General features: G+C 46.7%; 1 protein-coding gene across 1 annotated transcript; it reads left to right on the plus strand.

Annotated features, from left to right (window-relative positions):
• The first annotated feature begins 15,724 nt into the window (after positions 1–15,724).
• On the plus strand, positions 15,725–17,153 carry LOC123066290 (CBL-interacting protein kinase 4-like). Its single transcript, XM_044489401.1, has one exon. It carries the CDS (start codon positions 15,809–15,811, stop codon positions 17,105–17,107), a length of 1,299 nt encoding a protein of 432 aa, XP_044345336.1. The 5' UTR covers positions 15,725–15,808; the 3' UTR covers positions 17,108–17,153.
• The last annotated feature ends 8,857 nt before the right edge of the window (positions 17,154–26,010 follow it).

The raw sequence follows: 26,010 nt of genomic DNA on the forward strand, positions 1-26,010 counted from the left end.
CTGAAGGAAATATGCCCTAGAGGCAATAATAAAGTTATTATTTATTTCCTCATATCATGATAAATGTTTATTATTCATGCTAGAATTGTATTAACCGGAAACATGATACATGTGTGAATACATAGACAAACATATAGTCACTAGTATACCTCTACTTGACTAGTTTATTAATCAAAGATGGTTATGTTTCCTAACCATAGACATGTGTTGTCATTTGATTAATGGGATCACATCATTAGAAGAATGATGTGATTGACATGACCCATTCCGTTAGCCTAGCACTTTATCGTTTAGTATGTTGCTATTGCTTTCTTAATGACTTATACAAAGTTCCTGCAACTATGAGATTGTGCAACTCACGTTTACCGTAAGAACACTTTGTGTGCTACCAAACGTCACAACGTAACTGGGTGATTATAAAGGTGCTCTACAGGTGTTTCCGAAGGTACATGTTGGGTTGGCATAATTCGAGATTAGGTTTTGTCACTCCGATTGTCGGAGAGGTATCTCTGGGCCCTCTCGGTAATACTCATCACCTAAGCCTTGCAAGCATTGTAACTAATGAGTTAGTTATAAGATGATGTGTTACAGAACGAGTAAAGAGACTTGCCGGTAACAAGATTGAACTAGGTATTGGATACCGACGATCAAATCTCGGGCAAGTAACATATCGATGACAAAAGGGAACAACGTATGTTGTTATGCGGTTTGACCGATAAAGATCTTCGTAGAATATGTAGGAACCAATATGGGCATCCAGGTTCCGCTATTGGTTATTGACCGAGAATGGTTCTAGGTCATGTCTACATAGTTCTCGAACCCGTAGGGTCCGCACGCTTAACGTTACGATGACAGCTTTATTATGAGTTTATAAGTTTTGATGTACCGAAGTTTGTTTGGAGTCCCGGATGTGATCACGGACATGACGAGGAGTCTCGAAATGGTCGAGACATAAAGATTGATATATTGGAAGCCTATGTTTGGACATCGGAAAGGTTCCGGGTAAAATCGGGATTTTACCGGAACACCGGGGGTTACCGGAACCCTCCTGGGGGTTAATGGGCCTTAGTGGGCCATGAGGGAGAAGAGGAGGGCCGGCCAGGGCAGGCCGCGCGCCCCCTCCCCCTAGTCCGAATAGGACAAGGAAGGGGGGGGCGGCGCCCCCCTTTCCTCTTTCCCCTCCCCCCTTTCCTTCTCCACCAAGGCAAGAGGGGGGAGTCCTACTCCCGGTGGGAGTAGGACTCCTCCAGGCGCACCCCAAGGGAGCCGGCCGCACCTCCCCCTCCCTCCTTTATATACGGGGGCAGGGGGGCACCCCATAACACACAAGTTGATCTACGGATCGTTCCTTAGCCGTGTGCGGTGCCCCCCTCCACCATATTCCACCTCGGTCATATCGTCGCGGAGTTTAGGCGAAGCCCTGCGCCAGTAGAACATCATCATCGTCACCACACCGTCGTGCTGACGGAACTCATCCCTGAAGCTTTGCTGGATCGGAGCCCGGGGATCGTCATGAGCTGAACGTGTGCTGAACTCGGAGGTGTCGTACGTTCGGTGCTTGGATCGGTCGGATCGTGAAGACGTATGACTACATCAACCGCGTTGTCATAACGCTTCCGCTTACGGTCTACGAGGGTACGTGGACGAACACTCTCCCCTCTCGTTGCTATGCCATCACCATGATCTTTGAAAAATTTTCGAAGCCTGGTTTTATGCGTAGATGTCATATGCACGAGTAGAACACAAGTGAGTTGTGGGCGATATAAGTCATATTGCTTACCAGCATGTCATACTTTGGTTCGGCGGTATTGTGAGATGAAGCGACCCGGACCGACATTACGCGTACGCTTACGCGAGACTGGTTTCACCGCTACGAGCACTCGTTGCTTAAAGGTGACCGGCGGGTGTCTGTCTCTCTCACTTTAGCTGAATCGAGTGTGGCTACGCCCGGTCCTTGCGAAGGTTAAAACAGCACCAACTTGACAAACTATCATTGTGGTTTTTGATGCGTAGGTAAGAACGGTTCTTGCTAAGCCCGTAGCAGCCACGTAAAACTTGCAACAACAAAGTAGAGGATGTCTAACTTGTTTTTGCAGGGCATGTTGTGATGTGATATGGTCAAGACGTGATGCTATATTTTATTGTATGAGATGATCATGTTTTGTAACCGAAGTTATCGGCAACTGGCAGGAGCCATATGGTTGTCGCTTTATTGTATGAAATGCAAACGCCCTGTAATTGCTTTACTTTATCACTAAGCGGTAGCGATAGTCGTAGAAGCAATAGTTGGCGAGACGACAATGATGCTACGATGAAGATCAAGGTGTCGCGCCGGTGACGATGGTGATCATGACGGTGCTTCGGAGATGGAGATCACAAGCACAAGGTGATGATGGCCATATCATATCACTTATATTGATTGCATGTGATGTTTATCCTTTATGCATCTTATCTTGCTTTGATTGACGGTAGCATTTTAAGATGATCTCTCACTAAAATTATCAAGAAGTGTTCTCCCTGAGTATGCACCGTTGCCAAAGTTCGTCGTGCCCAGACACCACGTGATGATCGGGTGTGATAAGCTCTACGTCCATCTACAACGGGTGCAAGACAGTTTTGCACACGCGGAATACTCAGGTTAAACTTGACAAGCCTAGCATATGCAGATATGGCCTCGGAACACGGAGACCGAAAGGTCGAGCGTGAATCATATAGTAGATATGATCAACATAATGATGTTCACCATTGAAAACTACTCCATCTCACGTGATGATCGGTTATGGTTTAGTTGATTTGGATCACGTGATCACTTAGATGACTAGAGAGATGTCTGTCTAAGTGGGAGTTCTTAAGTAATATGATTAATTGAACCTAAATTTATCATGAACTTAGTACCTGATAGTATTTTGCTTGTCTATGTTTGTTTGTAGATAGATGGCTCGTGCTGTTGTTCCGTTGAATTTTAATGTGTTCCTTGAGAAAGCAAAGTTGAAAGATGATGGTAGCAATTACACGGACTGGGTCCGTAACCTGAGGATTATCCTCATTGCTGCACAGAAAAGTTACGTCCTGGAAGCATCGCTGGGTGCCAGGCCTGCTGCTGATGCAACTGACGACGTTAAGAACGTCTGGCAGAGCAAAGCTGATGACTACTCTATAGTTCAGTGTGCCATGCTTTACGGCTTAGAACCGGGTCTTCAACGACGTTTTGAACGTCATGGAGCATATGAGATGTTCCAGGAGTTGAAGTTAATATTTCAAGCAAATGCCCGGATTGAGAGATATGAAGTCTCCAATAAGTTCTACAGCTGCAAGATGGAGGAGAATAGTTCTATTAGTGAGCATATACTCAAAATGTCTGGGTATAATAATCACTTGATTCAACTGGGAGTTAATCTTCCGGATGATAGCGTCATTGACAGAATTCTCCAATCACTGCCACCAAGCTACAAGAGCTTTGTGATGAACTATAATATGCAAGGGATGAACAAGACTATTCCCGAGCTCTTCGCAATGCTAAAAGCTGCGGAGGTAGAAATCAAGAAGGAGCATCAAGTGTTGATGGTCAACAAGACCACTAGTTTCAAGAAAAAGGGCAAAGGGAAGAAGAAGGGGAACTTCAAGAAGAACAGCAAGCAAGTTGCTGCTCAAGAGAAGAAACCCAAGTCTGGACCTAAGCCTGAAACTGAGTGCTTCTACTGCAAGCAGACTGGTCACTGGAAGCGGAACTGCCCCAAGTATTTGGCGGATAAGAAGGATGGCAAAGTGAACAAAGGTATATGTGATATACATGTTATTGATGTGTACCTAACTAGAGCTCGTAGTAGCACCTGGGTATTTGATACTGGTTCTGTTGCTAATATTTGCAACTCGAAACAGGGACTACGGAATAAGCGAGCACTGGCCAAGGACGAGGTGACGATGCGCGTGGGAAACGGTTCCAAAGTCGATGTGATCGCGGTCGGCACGCTACCTCTACATCTACCTTCGGGATTAGTTTTAGACCTGAATAATTGTTATTTGGTGCCAGCGTTGAGCATGAACATTATATCTGGATCTTGTTTGATGCGAGACGGTTATTCATTTAAATCAGAGAATAATGGTTGTTCTATTTATATGAGTAATATCTTTTATGGTCATGCACCCTTGAAGAGTGGTCTATTTTTATTAAATCTCGATAGTAGTGATACACATATTCATAGTGTTGAAACCAAAAGATGCAGAGTTAATAATGATAGTGCAACTTATTTGTGGCACTGCCGTTTGGGTCATATCGGTGTAAAGCGCATGAAGAAACTCCATACTGATGGACTTTTGGAATCACTTGATTATGAATCACTTGGTACTTGCGAACCGTGCCTTATGGGCAAGATGACCAAAACGCCGTTCTCCGGAAATGTGGAGCGAGCAACTGATTTGTTGGAAATCATACATACTGATGTTTGTGGCCCAATGAATGTTGAGGCTCGCGGCGGGTATCGTTATTTTCTCACCTTCACAGATGATTTGAGCAGATATGGGTATATCTACTTGATGAAACACAAGTCTGAAACATTTGAAAAGTTCAAAGAATTTCAGAGTGAAGTGGAAAATCATCGTAACAAGAAAATAAAATTTCTACGATCTGATCGTGGAGGAGAATATTTGAGTTATGAGTTTGGCCTACACTTGAAACAATGTGGAATAGTTTCGCAACTCACGCCACCTGGAACACCACAACGAAATGGTGTGTCTGAATGTCGTAATCGTACTTTACTGGATATGGTGCGATCTATGATGTCTCTTACTGATTTACCGCTATCATTTTGGGGTTATGCTTTAGAGACGGTCGCATTCACGTTAAATAGGGCACCATCAAAATCCATTGAGACGATGCCTTATGAACTGTGGTTTGGCAAGAAACCAAAGTTGTCGTTTCTTAAAGTTTGGGGCTGCGATGCTTATGTGAAGAAACTTCAACCAGATAAGCTCGAACCTAAATTGGAGAAATGTGTCTTCATAGGATACCCAAAAGAGACTATTGGGTACACCTTCTATCACAGATCCGAAGGCAAGACATTCGTTGCTAAGAATGGATCCTTTCTAGAGAAGGAGTTTCTCTCGAAAGAAGTGAGTGGGAGGAAAGTAGAACTTGATGAGATAACTGTATCTACTCCCTTATTGGAAAGTAGTTCATCACGAGAACCGGTTCCTGTGACAACTACACCAATTAGTGAGGAAGCTAATGATAATGATCATGAAACTTCAGATCAAGTTTCTACTGAACCTCGTAGGTCTACCAGAGTAAGATCCGCACCAGAGTGGTACGGTAATCCTATTCTGGAAGTCATGTTACTTGACCATGATGAACCTACGAACTATGAGGAAGCGATGATGAGCCCGGATTCCGCAAAATGGCTAGAAGCCATGAAATCTGAGATGGGATCCATGTATGAAAACAAAGTATGGACTTTGGTTGACTTGCCCGATGATCGGCAAGCCATTGAGAATAAATGGATCTTTAAGAAGAAGACTGACGCTGATGGTAATATAATTGTCTATAAAGCTCGACTTGTTGCAAAAGGTTTTCGACAAGTTCAAGGGGTTGACTACGATGAGACTTTCTCACCCGTAGCGATGCTTAAGTCCGTCCGAATCATGTTAGCTATTGCTGCATTTCATGATTATGAAATTTGGCAAATGGATGTCAAGACTGCATTCTTGAATGGATTTCTAGAAGAAGAGTTGTATATGATGCAACCGGAAGGTTTTGTTGATCCAAAAGGTGCTGACAAAGTATGCAAGCTCCAGCGTTCCATTTATGGACTAGTGCAAGCATCTCGGAGTTGGAATAAATGCTTTGATAGTGTGATCAAAGCATATGGTTTTATACAGACTTTTGGAGAAGCCTGTATTAACAAGAAAGTGAGTGGGAGCTCTGCAGCATTTCTAATTTTATATGTAGATGACATATTATTAATTGGAAATGATATATAATTTCTGGATAGCATAAAAGGATACTTGAATAAAAGTTTTTCAATGAAAGACCTCGGTGAAGCTGCTTACATATTGGGCATCAAGATCTATAGAGATAGATCAAGACGCTTAATAGGACTTTCACAAAGCACATACCTTGACAAAATTTTGAAAAAGTTCAAAATGGATCAGGCAAAGAAAGGATTCTTGCCTGTGCTACAAGGTGTGAAGTTGAGTCAAACTCAATGCCCGACCACAGCAGAAGATAGAGAGAAAATGAAAAATGTTCCCTATGCTTCAGCCATAGGCTCTATCATGTATGCAATGCTGTGTACCAGACCTGACGTATGCTTAGCAATAAGCTTGGCAGGAAGGTACCAAAGTAATCCAGGAGTGGATCACTGGATAGCGGTCAAGAACATCCTGAAATACCTGAAAAGGACTAAGGATATGTTTCTCGTATATGGAGGTGACAAAGAGCTAGTCGTAAACGGTTACGTCGATGCAAGCTTTGACACTGATCCGGGCGATTCTAAATCGCAAACCGGATACGTGTTTTTCTTAAACGGTGGAGCTGTAAGTTGGTGCAGTTCTAAACAAAGCGTCGTAGCGGGATCTACATGTGAAGCGGAGTACATAGCTGCTTCGGAAGTAGCAAATGAAGGAGTCTGGATGAAGGAGTTCATTTCCGATCTAGGTGTCATACCTAGTGCATCGGGACCAATGAAGATCTTCTGTGACAATACTGTGCAATTGGCTTGGCAAAGGAATCCAGATTTCACAAGAGGACCAAGCACATCAAGAGACACTTCAATTCCATTCGGGACCAAGTCCAAGTGGGAGACATAGAGATTTGCAAAAAACATGCGGATCTGAATGTTGCAGACCCGTTGACTAAGCCTCTCTCACGAGCAAAACATGATCAACACCAAGACTCCATGGGTGTTAGAATCATTACTATGTAATCTAGATTATTGACTCTAGTGCAAGTGGGAGACTGAAGGAAATATGCCCTAGAGGCAATAATAAAGTTATTATTTATTTCCTCATATCATGATAAATGTTTATTATTCATGCTAGAATTGTATTAACCGGAAACATGATACATGTGTGAATACATAGACAAACATATAGTCACTAGTATACCTCTACTTGACTAGCTCATTAATCAAAGATGGTTATGTTTCCTAACCATAGACATGTGTTGTCATTTGATTAATGGGATCACATCATTAGAAGAATGATGTGATTGACATGACCCATTCCGTTAGCCTAGCACTTTATCGTTTAGTATGTTGCTATTGCTTTCTTAATGACTTATACAAAGTTCCTGCAACTATGAGATTGTGTAACTCACGTTTACCGTAAGAACAATTTGTGTGCTACCAAACATCACAACGTAACTGGGTGATTATAAAGGTGCTCTACAGGTGTTTCCGAAGGTACATGTTGGGTTGGCATAATTCGAGATTAGGTTTTGTCACTCCGATTGTCGGAGAGGTATCTCTGGGCCCTCTCGGTAATACTCATCACCTAAGCCTTGCAAGCATTGTAACTAATGAGTTAGTTATAAGATGATGTGTTACAGAACGAGTAAAGAGACTTGCCGGTAACAAGATTGAACTAGGTATTGGATACCGACGATCAAATCTCGGGCAAGTAACATATCGATGACAAAAGGGAACAACGTATGTTGTTATGCGGTTTGACCGATAAAGATCTTCGTATAATATGTAGGAACCAATATGGGCATCCAGGTTCCGCTATTGGTTATTGACCGAGAATGGTTCTAGGTCATGTCTACATAGTTCTCGAACCCGTAGGGTCCGCACGCTTAACGTTACGATGACAGTTTTATTATGAGTTTATAAGTTTTGATGTACCGAAGTTTGTTTGGAGTCCCGGATGTGATCACGGACATGACGAGGAGTCTCGAAATGGTCGAGACATAAAGATTGATATATTGGAAGCCTATGTTTGGACATCGGAAAGGTTCCGGGTAAAATCGGGATTTTACCGGAACACCGGGGGTTACCGGAACCCTCCCGGGGGTTAATGGGCCTTAGTGGGCCATGAGGGAGAAGAGGAGGGCCGGCCAGGGCAGGCCGTGCGCCCCCTCCCCCTAGTCCGAATAGGACAAGGAAGGGGGGGGGGCGGCGCCCCCCTTTCCTCTTTCCCCTCCCCCCTTTCCTTCTCCACCAAGGCAAGAGGGGGAGTCCTACTCCCGGTGGGAGTAGGACTCCTCCAGGCGCACCCCAAGGGAGCCGGCCGCACCTCCCCCTCCCTCCTTTATATACGGGGGCAGGGGGGCACCCCATAACACACAAGTTGATCTACGGATCGTTCCTTAGCCGTGTGCGGTGCCCCCCTCAACCATATTCCACCTCGGTCATATCGTCGCGGAGTTTAGGCGAAGCCCTGCGCCGGTAGAACATCATCATCGTCACCACGCCGTCGTGCTGACGGAACTCATCCCCGAAGCTTTGCTGGATCGGAGCCCAGGGATCGTCATTGAGCTGAACGTGTGCTGAACTCGGAGGTGCCGTACGTTCGGTGCTTGGATCGGTCGGATCGTGAAGACGTACGACTACATCAACCGCGTTGTCATAACGCTTCCGCTTACGGTCTACGAGGGTACGTGGATGAACACTTTCCCCTCTCGTTGCTATGCCATCACCATGATCTTGCGTGTGCGTAGGAAAAAATTTGAAATTACTACGTTCCCCAACAGTTTCTATATAAGAAAACACTTCAAAAAAATTTCGTCAGTTCGTTCTCCTCCCTCTGTTTCTTCTCCTCTGCCCCGTCGCCGCCACCCCTCGTCGCCGCCCCGTCACTGCCCCTCGTCACCGCCCCCGTCGCTGTCCCCGTCGCCGTCCGTCGCCGTTGCCGCCGCCCCCGTCACCGTCCCTGTCGCCGTCCGTCGCCGTCCCCTCCGCATCGCCGTCCCGTCTCCCGTGCTGTGAGCCCCTCTCCCCGGCCCCTCCAATCGAAGCTGCCACGCCGCCGGCGCGGTGCACACGCGCACGCACGCGCACACACACGCGCGCGCACACACACACGCGCACACACACACGCGCGCACACACACACACGATCTGTTTTTAGTTTTTAGTTTTTAGTTTTTTTAGTTTTTTCTGTTTGTTATACAAATGTTTTAGATGAATTAATTAATTAGATTAGATTAATGTCAAATAGTATATAGTGTTAGAAATGTTATAGAAATGTTAGAAATGTTATAAAAATGTTAGAAATTTTAGAAATGTTAGTTTTAGCTAGATGAAATTAGATTAATTTCAAATTGTTATAGAAATGTTAGTTTTTAGTTTGTTATAATTTTAGTTATAGAAATTTAGAATTTGCATATAAGAAATCACAATCCAATCATTTAAAAAAGGTTACTTTTGCAGCGTATAGTATTTGTTCTCGACGATGCCCGGCCCGCATCCTCGCCGTCGACCCGTTCGCGATGACATCCTGCTTCAGAGGACCCATGTCCGGGATTGGGCTCTGCCGGGCTGGCACTGGGAGGTGCTACCTTCAGGGGCTCGCCGCTTGGTGAGGAACCCGGGTCCCGTCGTCGACCCTGAGCTCCTTTGGTGGCGTTCCCGTGGGCCACTTTCGGTGCGGAGGGAGCCGACCCCGCTGGAGGTGGTGCGTCGCCATGTCAGGAAGGAGGACGAGCACGTCCGTCGCTAGATGGCTGCTATGGACGTCAGGTTCTCCAATACCTGGCAGGGTCTTTGGGGAGATGACCGGAGCTATGATCCTGTGATGGTTCCTTCTCTTTGGGTGTCCACCACCCGCGCCTCAGGAACCACGAGTTGCCTAGATTATTCTGTAGTATTCGATCTTTATTAGCTAGCTAGCTAGTGATGTATTGATATATAATATCCGAGACGATGTATTCGAGATTATATATTATTCGAGACGATGCATATTATGTACTATGATTCAGGATTTCCTTATTGATTGCATGCATGCGTTGTAATTTGAATACTAAATTGTTTTATATTTCTTCCGGATTAGTTAAATAAAAGCTATGACAGACAATACCGGCAGAGAGGGAGAAGAGACCCTGTTCGAGGTCATACGGTCCCCTCACGCGCCAGATGATCGAAATGAAGAAGATGACGGCTCCCAATATCTGAACAATACCGGGAAGGGTGATGATATGATATTCGATCGTGACTACCGAATTGATGAAGTCATGGACGACGACTTTGATTATGATGGCGAAGAAATTAATGATTATGATGGCGAAGAAAATGTTGATCTTGAAATAACAGAGACCGGCGAGGTATATTTATATAAGCAGGCATCTGGTGATCATCACATGTTTTAAATGATTTGAAGATATATTAACGAATCAATCTTTCTTCTTTCAGCCCTCCAGATCGAGCAAATCTTCTACAAGCAGAGTGCAAGGCCCGGGCAAAAAAGTTGAAGGAGGGCATAAAGTACAACATCGATGCCATCAAAACTAATGACGAACCAATAGCGTCTAAGAACATTGCGAACAAGTTCGTTTGTCAGTGCGGAGTTCTTGTGAAGGACAAACTCCCGATCTCCCTTCAAGAATGGAAAGAGCCATCAAAGCCCCGTCCAGATCTTACTTTTGTCAACGACAGAGCAAAAACTGCGCTTTGGGAAAATCTCATGGAACATTTCACCCTACCAGATCATTTCACAGCTGCAGATGTGAAGAAAGTCAAGGACGCTGCTCTTAGGAAGATGGCAATTGCATTCAACAACCACAAGAAAACTGTATGGAATAACTACGTCAAAGCAGGAAAGAAGGCTCTAGAATTCAAGGGAACACTGGAGAACCAGAGAGAACACTAGCCCGCTTTCGTGAAATTCAAGGAATCAGAATTATTTAAGGAACGGTCCAAAAGAAACAAGGCCCATGTCGCAAAAAAGGAGCAATTCCATAGGCTGGGGCCAGGTGGCTACGCGGTGGCAACGCCTAAGTGGGATAAGTCTGAGCAAGAGATGCTGGCTGCACAGGTCACTCCAGTTACATTGAGCTGGCCCCCTAGGTGCAGAAGTTGGTTCTATGTGCATGGGGGGCCTTGGACCCGAAGACAGGCCAGGTTTCGAAGAAGGCGTGTCTTAAAGGAGCCGATGTTAAGTTAGTTGAAGCAATAGAAGAAGCTCGAAAGGGGGTGTTCACGCCCAACAGAGAGAACGACGAGCTTATGCGCGCCCTGGAAAATCCTGAACACCCGGGAAGAACACGAGGCAAGGGCGTTGTTCCGTGGTATGAGGGATTTTTTGACTAGAACATCGACTACAGAAGCCGTGCGAGAAGGAAGATGGAGGAGGAGAAGAAGAAGAAGCTGGAGGACGAGCAGAGGAAGCAGGAAGCAGAACACCTTCAAGGCCTAGAATCAGCGCACGCGGACTTGGCACTCAAATTCCAGCAACAGGAGCAGCAGATCGACTCGCTTAGCCCGGAAAGGGGGTCTCAGCAGCGGCAGCAACTAGCGGATGATCCAGCATTGGATAACACCGTCCCATCCATACCGAGAAGCAGCATGGGTTCCGCCCCGAGCGACGCACTACTGGATAGTTACCCTGTGGATGACATCATGGAGAACACTAACTGTGAACTACACTTCAAAATAAAGAACATATCCGTGAAGACGGCGGATGCCGTTGCTTATACAAATCCCCCCGGAGCAACCTACCATTGCAGAATGATTCCAGCCAACTATGCTCGTGTCGTGGTTGATGAGGTGGTGGACCAATATTCGGGGCTACAACTTGACATTCCTGGAGGTGACGAGGAGCACACACTGGGAGAGGCCATACATCGTATCATGCTATGGAGAAAGGATTGCATCATCTTTCGATGGCCACCGACACCGCGTCAGCTAGAGCTTGACATCCCAGGAGGTGACAAGGAGCAGACGACTCTCCTAGTCCGGCATAGCTTCAGGCCACTCCTCCTGCTTCAACTCAGCCAACGCGTGAGGCCACTCCTCCTCCTCCAAGTCCACCAACGCGTGCCACTCCTCCTCCAAGTCTGACACCGTGTTAGCCATCTCTGCTGCCTCAGCAATCGTGCAAGAGAGCCGCCGCAGCTATGGTGCGTAGTGCTATAAGTCGAGGTAGTACAGGAGGTACATGCGTAGGCAAGCGATTTAAATATGGTCCAAGCCTCGCGCCTCTTCCGCAGAGGCCTTACGGCATGACCAAGTAGCAAAACGAAGCCATAGTGAAGGCCCAAGTGGACGCCCATTTTGGACCGAAACCGCCACCGCCGCCAAGGGAGATAGTGCCCAAGGATAAGATTGACCACTTTATTCATATGGCTAAAGCACCAGCTCCCAAGCCTGTTGACCCAGCTATGAGCACCAAATCAGGAAGGCACATCGAGTACCACAAAAGGAGTCAAGCTCGAGCTGGAGCCAAGCAGCTGGCCAAAAATGCAGGGAAACCGTTCCCCAACTAGGAGAACAGGCGACACAATCGACCCCCCGCTTGCTATACCAACACATGAGAATACCGACGCCGGTCAGCTGGTAATAACCAACGAGCATAGAAGGCAGGCTGAAATGCTCGGTATCACTGTTGGACAACTCCTCAAGATTGAGCCCATGTCTCTGCTTAGAGAGGAGGACATAACACAGAAATATGTCCGCGACCAACCTTTGGTCAAGCCTGAGGAGGTCAAGAAACTAACAACGAGAATGTATGAATTGCATGATTGGTACATGAAAATTACCAAGAGTACCAATCGAGAGTCCCTCATGGTGAAAGTCAAGGAAGAGTATTACTTCCATAAGCTAGCTCTGTCCATTGAGTATTCAGAACTATTTCAATTATTCAATCAAGACGCACTCGACAAATCTCTCGTCAGATGCTATTGTCTGTAAGTGATTTCTTTCTGTAATTGAAGTCTCAAGCTAGCTATAGTGCTCATTGATCGATCATTACCTGTAATTATCCTCACTGTATTCTTTTCTGTGGTATTATGCAGGATGAAGATGTATGAAATGAAAAAAGGTGGACGCTATGGCATTGGGTTCATTGACCCAAATACCGTTAATAAAGAAACATGGAAATATGCATGGTATCAAGAAGATGTAGAGAAAAACATGCTAGAGTTCTTGAAGCGCCTCAATACCAATGAAGATATCCTACTTCCTTACAACTTCCTATAAGTCAGACCGTCTTGTACTACAAATTCTGTTTTTACTTACTAGCTAGCTAGATGTTAATAAATATTACTACCAATGATGAGTGTTATGCACATGCTCGCTTAATTAAGACATGCAAACGTGTGTATGCATGTAGTTACCATTGGATCTTGTTAATCATTAAAGTTGACGAAGGAACAATTAAAGTACTGGACTCACTACTTAAAAAAAAAGACTACTCAACCGTGAAGGGGATAGTCAACAGGTAATTTCAATCATTATTAACCATATGTTGGCCTCTTTAGTTCGTCATTTCCTGATATCAACTATTTAATAACTCGTTTATTCATTTTCTTTGCCGGCGGGCAGGGCTTGGGAAAAGTTCAAGAATGAGGTTCCAGGCGAATGGAGAGAAAAGCTGTATTGGTGGCGACCCAAGGTATAATTAATTAAGTAGTACTAGCTAGCTACCATGCATCTCTTTAATTCTAGTTTCAATACCATTAATTATCATGCTTGATTAATTATTATCTGATTAAATTCTATTTTCTTAAAGGCCTTGAAGCAGGCGGAGGAGACTGATGTGTGTGCATACTACGTTTTCGAGAACATTCGCAAAGGACCAAAACTGATAGACAGCTATGGGTATGTTTGATAGAACAATATTCACAATTTTTTACATCATTATCGATATCTAGTCACATAACTAATATACATGCATATTGATCTCCTTCTTAACAGTTCGAATCGGTGCGGGAGAAGCTCCTACCAAAGGAGCGCATACGAGCACTTCAAAAGGAAATAGCGGGATTTTTGCTCGTCAAGGTCATAGATCCCAAAGGGGAATTCTATTACGAGCTACCGCCCCAATGAACCACTCCCAATTGTCATCGTGCTCCGAAGGCACCAAGGCAAACACACAAGTATGGACCCCACTTTCTCCCTAGCAAAACGGTCCTACCTGGGCAGCGAAGGTAGACGCCAGGATGGTTACAACACTTGGGTGCCGAGGTGGGCTGTGGCCGTCAAAGGTGGAGTGGAAGGCAAGGGAGAAGATGTGTGCAAGGGGAGGGCCACAAAATTAGAAGAGAAAACCTTTAATTCTTAAAAAAAAGATAACCTTTGTGGGGGGGGGGGGGTATTGTGCAAAAAGTTGCCACATGGCAGTAGTCAACATGACACCCATGCAAGTCAACGCTGATGCAACGCGGATTGGACTGCAGGGTGACACACTTAGAAAACCTTTAGGATCCAAATATGAATTTTCATAGTATTAGGACTAACTTGACACTCTCAGAATAGTTTTAGGACCAGTATTTTACTCTAGAATTAACCATGGTTAACAAAGCCCTAAACCCTAGTAGTTATCTAAGAGCATCTCCAACAGGCGCGCCCCCGCGGTAAAATCAGTTTTTAGCGTGCGCGGCCCGGTTTCGCGCGCTCCAGCGGTGGCGGCAAACTATCGCGTGCGGGAGAAAGCGGCAGCTAGCGCGGTAGATTTGGCGCGCCGCTTCGCGCGCGCCTATAAAATCCAGCACTCGCCACGCGCTCAAACAAACTGCCACGCGCCCTTCCCCTCGCCACCTCGCCGCTCTTTCTCGCTGCTTTCCCCGCCACCACCGCCCCACCATGCCACCGCGCTGCCGGGGTTCTTCGGGCTACCACGGCGTCCGCGAGCGCCTGAGCGGCTGGTACTCCGCCGAGATCCGGTCCGGCGACGTTCGGCTCGGCCTCGGCTCGTTCCGGACCACGCACGAGGCGGCCCGCGCGTACGACGCGGCAGCGTGGCGCTTGGAGAGGCCCCCGTCATAGATGAACTTCCGGGACGTCTTCACGCGCGAGCAGGTGCAGCGCCTTGCCCCTCCGCCTCGTCTCATCACCGACGAGGATCGTGCGAACCATGTTCGGCAGCAGCGCCGCCTCCTCATCACCGAGGAGGACGAGCAAGCCATGGCGGAGTGGTGCCGTCGCCAACCGGAGGACGTCACCGCCGAGGACGCCTTCTGGGCAAAGAGGACGACAAGGCACCGCGCGGACGTGCCGACAGGCGTCGGCGCAAGGCACTGGCCTTATCGCAGTGCGATATCGTCGAGAACGGCGGGCAATGGATCTTCTCCCCCAACGATCTGCGTTGGGATGACATGTGGCTCGATACCTCGGACAACACCACCGAGGATCATGATGGTGATGATGATGACGGCTGGGAGTCGCCGTAGTTTTTCTCGTTGCACCGTAGTTTTTTCTATCTAGTTGCACCGTAGTTCTATCTATCTATCTTTGGAAGTATGTAAAATATCTTTGTTCCTTTCTTATCTATGCTATGAACTATGTATTTTTTTATCTATGCAAAGTTTATTTTAAAAAAATGTTGTGCGAGAGCACGCGCGCTGCATTTTAGTGCGCCTGCTGAAGCTACGCGCGTGCTGCATTTTAGCGCGGCTGCTGGAGCCAGCGCGCTGCGCCGCGCCAAACCTGATGAAGGGCGCGCCGCAAACCAGATTTTTGCGCGCCGTGCGTCGGCGGCTGTTAGGGATGCTCTAAACAATTGCACAGCCAGCTAACTCAGCCATATAAAACGCAACACCGTCACCTAATGCTACTATACACCCACAGACATACATTTGTTACTCCATAGCAAACCTTGAGGTGTTCTTAGATTTCGAGCTAAGCTGCACGTAGGTACCCCTCTGCGTGTGGGCGTACGCCATGAACGGCACAAGGAAGAAGAGCAGCGGCACGCCGCTGCTGGGCAAGTACGAGCTCGGGCGTCTGCTCGGCCGCGGCACGTTCGCCAAGGTCTACCTCGCGCACACTGTGACCGGCGGCGAGCCGGTGGCGGTGAAGGTGATCGACAAGGCGGAGGTGATGGGCACGGAGGGCATGGCGCCTCGCGTGCTCCAGGAGGTGGAGGCCATGCGCCGGCTTCGCCACCCGGGAGTGGTCCGCCTCCACGAGGTGCTCGCCACTCGCGCCAGTATCTACCTCGTCATGGAGCTCGCCCCCCGGGGCGACCTTCAGTCCAGGCTCGCCGCTCTGCCAAGCCACCGGTTTTCAGAGAAGGCCGCGCGGCGCGTGTTCGTGCAGCTCACGGTGGCGCTCGCCCACTGCCACGCGCGCGGCGTGACGCACCGCGACCTCAAGCCGCAGAACCTCCTCCTGGACGGCGCCGGCAACCTCAAGGTCTCCGACTTCGGCCTCTCGGCGCTCCCAGACTCGTTCCGGGAGGACGGCCGCCTCCACACCGCCTGCGGCACGGCGGCCTATGCCGCGCCGGAGGTGCTCCGCAACAAGGCATACGACGGCGCCAAGGCCGACGCGTGGTCCTGCGGAGTCACGCTCTTCGTCCTCGTCGCCGGCCGCCTGCCCTTCGATGACGCTAATATCCCCGATATGTGCCGGAAGGCGTCCCGCCGGCAGTACGTGGTCCCGCCGTGGGTGTCCCCGCCAACGAGCCGACTGCTGCACCGCCTGCTCGACCCGAACCCGGAAACCCGCGTCGCCGTAGAGGCGCTGGCGGGGACGCACCCATGGTTCGTCAAGCGCTCCCTCAGCCTCGACTCTCACCTTGACGGCCTCCTCGACAGCCAGCCGGAGCGCGCGGTGGCGTTCCGGGCGCCGTCAGTGAACGCGTTCGACATCATATCCACGTCGCAGTGGCTCGATCTGTCCGGGATGTTCGGCGAGAGCAGGAGGAGCAAGGAGAAGCGGTTCGTGACGACGGCGTCGCCGGAGCAGACGCTGGAGCAGCTCGGCCGGGCGGGCAGGAAGCTCGGGTACGTGGTCGTGGTGGGGAAGAAAGGAAGGGAGTGCCAGCGCTGTCCTCTAGGAGGGCTGACGATATCGGTGGAGATCTCGGAGCTGGAGCTGCCGCTGATGCTCGTCGAGATGCGGCTGGAGATGGACGATGGAGAGGTTCGAGTGTTTAGCTGGGATCAGTTGAGGGTAGAGCTGGGGGATGGTGTAGTTAGGGCTTGGGATAGCCGTGAGGATTTGCAACAAGTTTAGTTTAATTTAGAAGAAGTTATTTGGCAGCTTAACTAGTTAACGGACGCATAAAGGGGTACTCTAATATATCAAATATATATCTAGCTTGTTTATTTATTTTCTTGATTTCTGTCTTGGATATTTTTTTTTGACGAAATGTAGCAGCGCTACTTTCATTCATTAAGAAGAGGAGCCGGCAGAGCCGTGAAATTACAGGGGAATGCAAAAATGAGAGGCAATATTACACCACTGAACACAACAAAAAAGAAAGAGAGAAGAAGAGAACAGCTGGGTCGAGGCGACAACATGGCAAATGCCGAAAAGAAAAAGGACCAAAGTGCCATCATCTTCCATTGTTCTCACCAATGAGGGGCTGCATGAGGAACACCACCACCGCAGACGAAGAGCTCCCATCAACCGAGACCATCCATGATGCCTCAAGGCTATTGGTGCAGCCGAAGGGCAACGAGCAACCGAGTCCACACCCGGACGAAGGGCCAAACGCAACCGAGGCTACAACACAACAGCGGCACCGCCGGCAAAGCCGAAGGGCATCAAAGAGCTGAGTCCATTGAGTAAGTATACACCTTTTTGGGCAACAATCTGAATTCATTGAGTAAGTAAAGATTGTAGGACCTACGAAATTAAGAAACCGAAACAAAGTTCTACTCCCTCCATTCCAAAATTCAAGTTCAAGGTTTGTCCTAAATCTAACTTCTTTAAGTTTGATCAAGTTTGCAGAAAAGTATATCAAAATCTATAGCATCGAATTAGCTTCATTAGATTCATCGGAACATATATTTTCATACTATATATAATTTAATGTTGTAGATATTAGCAAATTTTTTTATAACAAGAAGTCTAACTTAGGATAAACTTAGAACTTCAAATATTTTGGAACGGAGCAAGTATGTATGTTCAGCTCTACAACGGATAAAGTGAATCTGTGTAATGGTTGTGTTTATCCAACTTTAATCGGTGGTAATTTTAATATGAGGAGAGAAACACGCTATGAGGTGTCCGTACGCGGTCTGATCTTTTTAGTGCTATCATAGAAAAATTTGAGTTGTACAAGATTGACCTTTCAAACATGAGGTTCACTTTGCAAATGACCATGAGGACACCCTTTTTCAGAAGCTTGATAGATGTCTTATGCGCAGTGATTGATGATTAATTTATGCTTTAGTCACTTCTCTGAAAAGATATTTATCTTACATACTCCTTTGTTGGTGCACTCAAGCCAATTACCAGTCTCAAACCCACCTTTTAAATCTGAGCTTTGTTGGTTGGTGAGAGATGAGAACATCATTAGGGGAGCAAGTGATATGTATGGATGTAGGTGAGATGGAGAATTTGGATAAATGTAAGCTTAGATTGGGAACTGCTAGAAGAACTCTTAGAGGTTGAAACAAGAACATAGAGTAGGAGTAGATGAAACCCACTAGCATGAGTAGGACAGTTTGAGCCCTGATGTGCCTGTTGGAGAACGTAGCAGAAATTCAAAATTTTCCTACGTGTCACCAAGATCTATCTATGGAGAAACCAGCAACGAGGGGAAGGAGAGAGCATCTACATACCCTTGTAGATCACTAAGCGGAAGCGTTCAAGAGAACGGGGTTGAAGGAGTCATACTCGTCGTGATCCAAATCACCGGAGATCCTAGTGCCGAACGGACGGCACCTCCGCGTTCAACACACGTACAGCCCGGTGACGTCTCCCACGCCTTGATCCAGCAAGGTGAGAGGGAGAGGTTGAGGAAGACTCCATCCAGCAGCAGCACAACGGCGTGGTGGTGATGGAGGAGCGTGGTAGTCCAGCAGGGCTTCGCCAAGCACCGCGAGATATGAGGAGAAGGGAGAGAGGTAGGGCTGCGCCAGGGAGAGGTCAAAACTCATATGTTGGCAGCCCCAAAACCCTCAAGTATATATAGGGGAGAGGGAGGGGGGTGCGCCCCCTCTAGGGTTTCCACCCCAAGGGGTGCGGCAGCCCCAATCCCATCTAAGGGTGGCGGCCAAGGGGGAAGAGGGGGGAAACTTGCCCCCCAAGTTAGGTGGAAGCACCCCCTCCCCAAACCCTAGGCGCCTTGGGCCCTTGTGGGGGGGGGGCGCACCAGCCCACCTGGGGCTGGTCCCCTCCCACACTTGGCCCATGCAGCCCTCCGGGGCCGGTGGCCCCACTTGGTGGACCCCCGGGACCCTCCCGGTGGTCCCGGTACGTTACCGATAAAACCCGAAACTTTTCCGGTGACCAAAACAGGACTTCCCATATATAAATCTTTACCTCCGGACCATTCCGGAACTCCTCGTGACGTCCGGGATCTCATCCGGGACTCCGAACAACATTCGGTAACCACATACAAACTTCCTTTATAACCCTAGCGTCATCGAACCTTAAGTGTGTAGACCCTACGGGTTCGGGAACCATGCAGACATGACCGAGACGTTCTCCGGTCAATAACCAACAGCGGGATCTGGATACCCATGTTGGCTCCCACATGTTCCACGATGATCTCATCGGATGAACCACGATGTCAAGGACTCAATCGATCCCGTATACAATTCCCTTTGTCTAGCGGTATAGTACTTGCCCGAGATTCGATCGTCGGTATACCGATACCTTGTTCAATCTCGTTACCGGCAAGTCTCTTTACTCGTTCCGTAACACATCATCCCGTGATCAACCCCTTGGTCACATTGTGCACATTATGATGATGTCCTACCGAGTGGGCCCAGAGATACCTCTCCGTTTACACGGAGTGACAAATCCCAGTCTCGATTCGTGCCAACCCAACAGACACTTTCGGAGATACCTGTAGTGCACCTTTATAGCCACCCAGTTACGTTGTGACGTTTGGTACACCCAAAGCATTCCTACGGTATCCGGGAGTTGCACAATCTCATGGTCTAAGGAAATGATACTTGACATTAGAAAAAGCTTTAGCATACGAACTACGATCTTTGTGCTAGGCTTAGGATTGGGTCTTGTCCATCACATCATTCTTCTAATGATGTGATCCCGTTATCAACGACATCCAATGTCCATGGTCAGGAAACCGTAACCATCTATTGATCGACGAGCTAGTCAACTAGAGGCTTACTAGGGACATGGTGTTGTCTATGTACCCACACATGTATCTGAGTTTCCTATCAATACAATTATAGCATGGATAATAAACGATTATCATGAACAAGGAAATATAATAATAACTAATTTATTATTGCCTCTAGGGCATATTTCCAACAGTCTCCCACTTGCACTAGAGTCAATAATCTAGTTCACATCGCCATGTGATTAACACTGACAGGTCACATCGCCATGTGACCAACATCCAAAGAGTTTACTAGTGTCTAAACTAGTTCACATCACCATGTGATTAAGTCTCAATGAGTTCTGGGTTTGATCATGTTTTGCTTGTGAGAGAAGTTTTAGTCAACGGGTCTGCAACATTCAGATCCGTATGTACTTCGCAAATCTCTAAGTCATATTGTAAATGCTGCTTCCACGCTCCACTTGGAGCTATTCCAAATGGTTGCTCCACTATACGTATCCGGTTTGCTACTCAGAGTCATTCGGATAGGTGTTAAAGCTTGCATCGACGTAACCCTTTACGCCGAACTCTTTATCACCTCCATAATCGAGAAACATGTCCTTATTTACTCCAAGGACAATTTTGACCGCTGTCCAATGATCCATTCCTGGATCATTCTTGTACCCCTTGACTGACTCATGACAAGGCACACTTCCGGTGCGGTACACAGCATAGCATACTATAGAGCCTACGTCTGAAGCATAGGGGACGACCTTCATCCTTTCTCTCTTCTGCCTTGGTCGAGCTTTAAGTCTTAACTTCATACCTTACATTTCAGGCAAGAACTCCTTCTTTGACTGATCCATCTTGAACACCTTCAAGATCATGTCAAGGTATATGCTCATTTGAAAGTACCATTAAGCGGTTTTGATCTATCCTCATAGATCTTGATGCTCAATGTTCAAGTAGCTTAATTCAGGTTTTCCATTGAAAAACACTTTTCAAACAACCCTATATGCTTTACAGAAAATTCTACATCATTTCTGATCAACAATATGTCAACAACATATACTCATCAGAAATTCTATAGTGCTCCCACTCACTTCTTTGGAAATACAAGTTTCTCATAAACTTTGTATAAACCCAAAATCTTTGATCATCTTATCAAAGTACATATTCCAACTCCGAGATGCTTACTCCAGTCCATGGAAGGATCGCTGGAGCTAGCATACCTTTTAGCATCCTTAGGATCGACAAAACCTTTCTGATTGTATCACATACAACCTTTCCTTACGAAAACTGGTAAGGAAACTCGTTTTGACATCCGTCTACCAGATTTCATAAATGTAGCTAATGCTAACATGATTCCGACGGACTTAAGCGTCGCTACGGATGAGAAAATCTCATCGTAGTCAACTCCTTAAACTTGTGAAAAACTCTTCGCCACAAGTCGAGCTTCATAGACGGTGACATTACCGTCCACGTCCGTCTTCTTCTTAAAGATCCATTTATCTCAATGGCTTGCCGATCATTCGGCAAGTCCACCAAAGTCCATGCTTTGTTCTGATACATGGATCCTATCTCGGATTTCATGGCTCCTAACCATTTGTCGGAATTTGGGCCCACCATCGCTTCTCCATAGCTCGTAGGTTCATTGTTGTCTAGCAACATGACCTTCAAGACAGGATCACCATACCACTCTGAAGCAGTACGCGTCCTTGTCGTCCTACGAGGTTCGGTAGTGACTTGATCCGAAGCTTCATGATCAATATCATAAGCTTCCACTTCAATTGGTGTAGGTGCCACGGGAACAACTTCCTGTGCCCTGCTACACACTGGTTGAAGTGATGGTTCAATAACCTCATCAAGTCCCCACCATCCTCCCGCTCAATTCTCGAGACAAACCTTTCCTCGAGAAAGGACCCGATTCAAGAAACAATCCCTATTGCTTTCGGATCTGAATTAGGAGGTATACCCAACTGTTTTGGGTGTCCTATGAAGATGCATTTTATCCGCTTTGGGTTCGAGCTTATCAACCTGAAACTTTTTCACATAAGCGTCGCAGCCCCAAACTTTTAAGAAACGACAACTTAGGTTTCTCCAAACCATAGTTCAACGGTGTCGTCTCAACGGAATTACGTGGTGCCCTATTAAAGTGAGTGCGGTTGTCTCTAATGCCTAACCCATGAACGATAGTGGTAATTCGATAAGAGACATCATGGTACGCACCATATCCAATAGGGTGCAACTATGATGTTCGGACACACCATCACACTATGGTGTTCCAGGCGGTATTAATTGTGAAACAATTTCCACAATGTCTTAATTGCGTGCCAAAGCTCGTAACTCAGATACTCATCTCTATGATCATATCATAGACATTTTATCCTCTTGTCACAATGATCTTCAACTTCACTCTGAAATTACTTGAACCATTCAATAATTCAGACTTGTGTTTCATCAAGTAAATATACTTAGTATCTACTCAAATCATCTGTGAAGTAAGAACATAACGATATCCACTGCGTGCCTTAGCACTTATTGGACTGCACACATCAAAAATGTATTACTTCCAACAAGTTGCTATCTTGTTCCATCTTACTGAAAACGAGGCTTTTCAGTCATCTTGCCCATGTGGTATGATTTGCATATCTCAAGTGATTCAAAATCAAGTGAGTCCAAACGATCCATCTGCATGGAGTTTCTTCATGCGTATACACCAATAGACATGGTTCGCATGTCTCAAACTTTTCAAAAACGAGTGAGTCCAAAGATCCATCAACATGGAGCTTCTTCATGCGTTTTATACCAATATGACTTACATGGCAGTGCCACAAGTAAGTGGTACTATCATTACTATCTTATATCTTTTGGCATGAAAATGTGTATCACTACGATCGAGATTCAATAAACCATTCCTTTAGGTGCAAGACCATTGAAGGTATTATTCAAATAAATAGAGTAACCATTATTCTCCTTAAATGAATAACCGTATTGCGATAGACATAATCCAATCATGTCTATGCTCAACGCAAACACCAAAAGACAATTATTCAGGTTTAATACTAATCTTGATGGTAGAGGGAGCGTGCGATGTTTGATCACATCAAACTTGGAAACACTTCCAACACATATCGTCAGCTCACCTTTAGCTAGTCTCCGTTTATTCCGTAGCCTTTTATTTCGAGTTACTAACACTTAGCAACCGAACCGGTATCTTAATACCCTGGTGCTACTAGGAGTACTAGTAAAGTACACATTAACATAATGTATATCCAATATACTTCTATCGACCTTGCCAGCCTTCTCATCTACCAAGTATCTAGGGTAATTCCGCTCTAGTGACTGTTCCCCTTATCACAGAAGCACTTAGTTTCGGGTTTGGGTTCAACCTTGGGTTTCTTCACTAGAGCAGCAGCTGATTTGCCGTTTCATGAAGTATCCCTTCTTGCCCTTGCCCTTCTTGAAACTAGTGGTTTCACCAACCATCAACAATTGATGCTCCTTCTTGATTTCTACTTTCGCGGTGTCAAACATCGCGAATACCTCAAGGGTCATCATATCTATCCCTGATATGTTATAGTTCATCACGAAGCTCTAGCAGCTTGGTGGCAATGACTTTGGAGAAACATCACTATCTCTGGAAGATCAACTCCCACTCGATTCAAGTGATTGTTGCACTCAGACAATCTGAGCACAAGCTCAACGATTGAGCTTTTCTCCCTTAGTTTGCAGGCTAAGAAAATCGTCGGAGGTCTTATACCTCTTGACGTGGGCACGAGCCTGAAATCCCAATTTCAGCCCTCGAAACATCTCATATGTTCCGCGACGTTTCGAAAACGTCTTTGGTGCCTCAACTCTAAACCGTTTAACTGAACTATCACGTAGTTATCAAAACGTGTATGTCCGATGTTCGCAACATCCACAAACGACGTTTGGGGTTCAGCACACTGAGCGGTGCATTAAGGACATAAGCTTTCTACTGTCCGCATAATCGCTACTGTCAACTTTCAACTATATTTTCTCTAGGAACATATCTAAACAGTGGAACTAAAGCGCGAGCTTACGACATAATTTGCAAAGATCTTTTGACTATGTTCAGGATAATTAAGTTCATCTTATGAACTCCCACTCAGATAGACATCCCTCTAGTCATCTAAGTGATTACATGATCCGAGTCAACTAGGCCGTGTCCGATCATCACGTGAGACGGACTAGTCATCATCGGTGAACATCTTCATGTTGATCGTATCTACTATACGACTCATGCTCGACCTTTCGGTCTCTTGTGTTCCGAGGCCATGTCTGTACATGCTAGGCTCGTCAAGTTAACCTAAGTGTTTCGCGTGTGTAAATCTGGCTTACACCCGTTGTATGTGAACGTAAGAATCTATCACACCCGATCATCACGTGGTGCTTCGAAACGACGAACTTTCGCAACGGTGCACAGTTAGGGGGAACACTTTCTTGAAATTTTAATGAGGGATCATCTTATTTACTACCGTCGTTCTAAGCAAATAAGATGCATAAACATGATAAACATCACATGCAATCAAATAGTGACATGATATGGCCAATATCATTTTGCTCCTTTTGATCTCCATCTTCGGGGCTCCATGATCATCATCGTCACCGGCATGACACCATGATCTCCATCATCATGATCTCCATCATCGTGTCTTCATGAAGTTGTCTCGCCAACTATTACTTCTACTACTATGGCTACCGGTTAGCAATAAAGTAAAGTAATTACATGGCGTTGTTCAATGACACGCAGGTCATACAATAAATTAAGACAACTCCTATGGCTCCTGCCGGTTGTCATACTCATCGACATGCAAGTCGTGATTCCTATTACAAGAACATGATCAATCTCATACATCACATATCATTCATCACATTCTTCTTGGCCATATCACATCACATAGCATACCCTGCAAAAACAAGTTAGACGTCCTCTAATTGTTGTTTGCATGTTTTACGTGGCTGCTATGGGTTTCTAGCAAGAACGTTTCTTACCTACGCAAAACCACAACGTGATATGCCAATTGCTATTTACCCTTCATAAGGACCCTTTTCATCGAATCCGTTCCGACTAAAGTGGGAGAGACTGGCACCCGCTAGCCACCTTATGCACCAAGTGCATGTCAGTCGGTGGAACCTGTCTCACGTAAGTGTACGTGTAAGGTCGGTCCGGGCCGCTTCATCCCACAATACCGTCGAAACAAGATTGGACTAGTAACGGTAAGCATATTGAACAAAATCAACGCCCACAACTACTTTGTGTTCTACTCGTGCAAAGAATCTACGCAATAGACCTAGCTCATGATGCCACTGTTGGGGAACGTAGCAGAAATTCAAAATTTTCCTACGTGTCACCAAGATCTATCTATGGAGAAACCAGCAACGAGGGGAAGGAGAGTGCATCTACATACCCTTGTAGATCGCTAAGCGGAAGCGTTCAAGAGAACGGGGTTGAAGGAGTCGTACTCGTCGTGATCCAAATCACCGGAGATCCTAGTGCCGAACGGACGGCACCTCCGCGTTCAACACACGTACAGCCCGGTGACGTCTCCCACGCCTTGATCCAGCAAGGAGAGAGGGAGAGGTTGAGGAAGACTCCATCCAGCAGCAGCACAACGGCGTGGTGGTGATGGAGGAGCGTGGTAGTCCAGCAGGGCTTCGCCAAGCACCGCGAGAGAGGAGAAGGGAGAGAGGTAGGGCTGCGCCTGGAGAGGTGAAACTCATATGTTGGCAGCCCCAAAACCCTCAAGTATATATAGGGGAGAGGGAGGGGGGTGCGCCCCCTCTAGGGTTTCCACCCCAAGGGGTGCGGCAGCCCCAATCCCATCTAAGGGTGGCGGCCAAGGGGGAGAGGGGGGAAACTTGCCCCCCA

This window comes from Triticum aestivum, chromosome 3B (assembly GCF_018294505.1).
Source record: "Triticum aestivum cultivar Chinese Spring chromosome 3B, IWGSC CS RefSeq v2.1, whole genome shotgun sequence".
NCBI lineage: Eukaryota > Viridiplantae > Streptophyta > Magnoliopsida > Poales > Poaceae > Triticum > Triticum aestivum.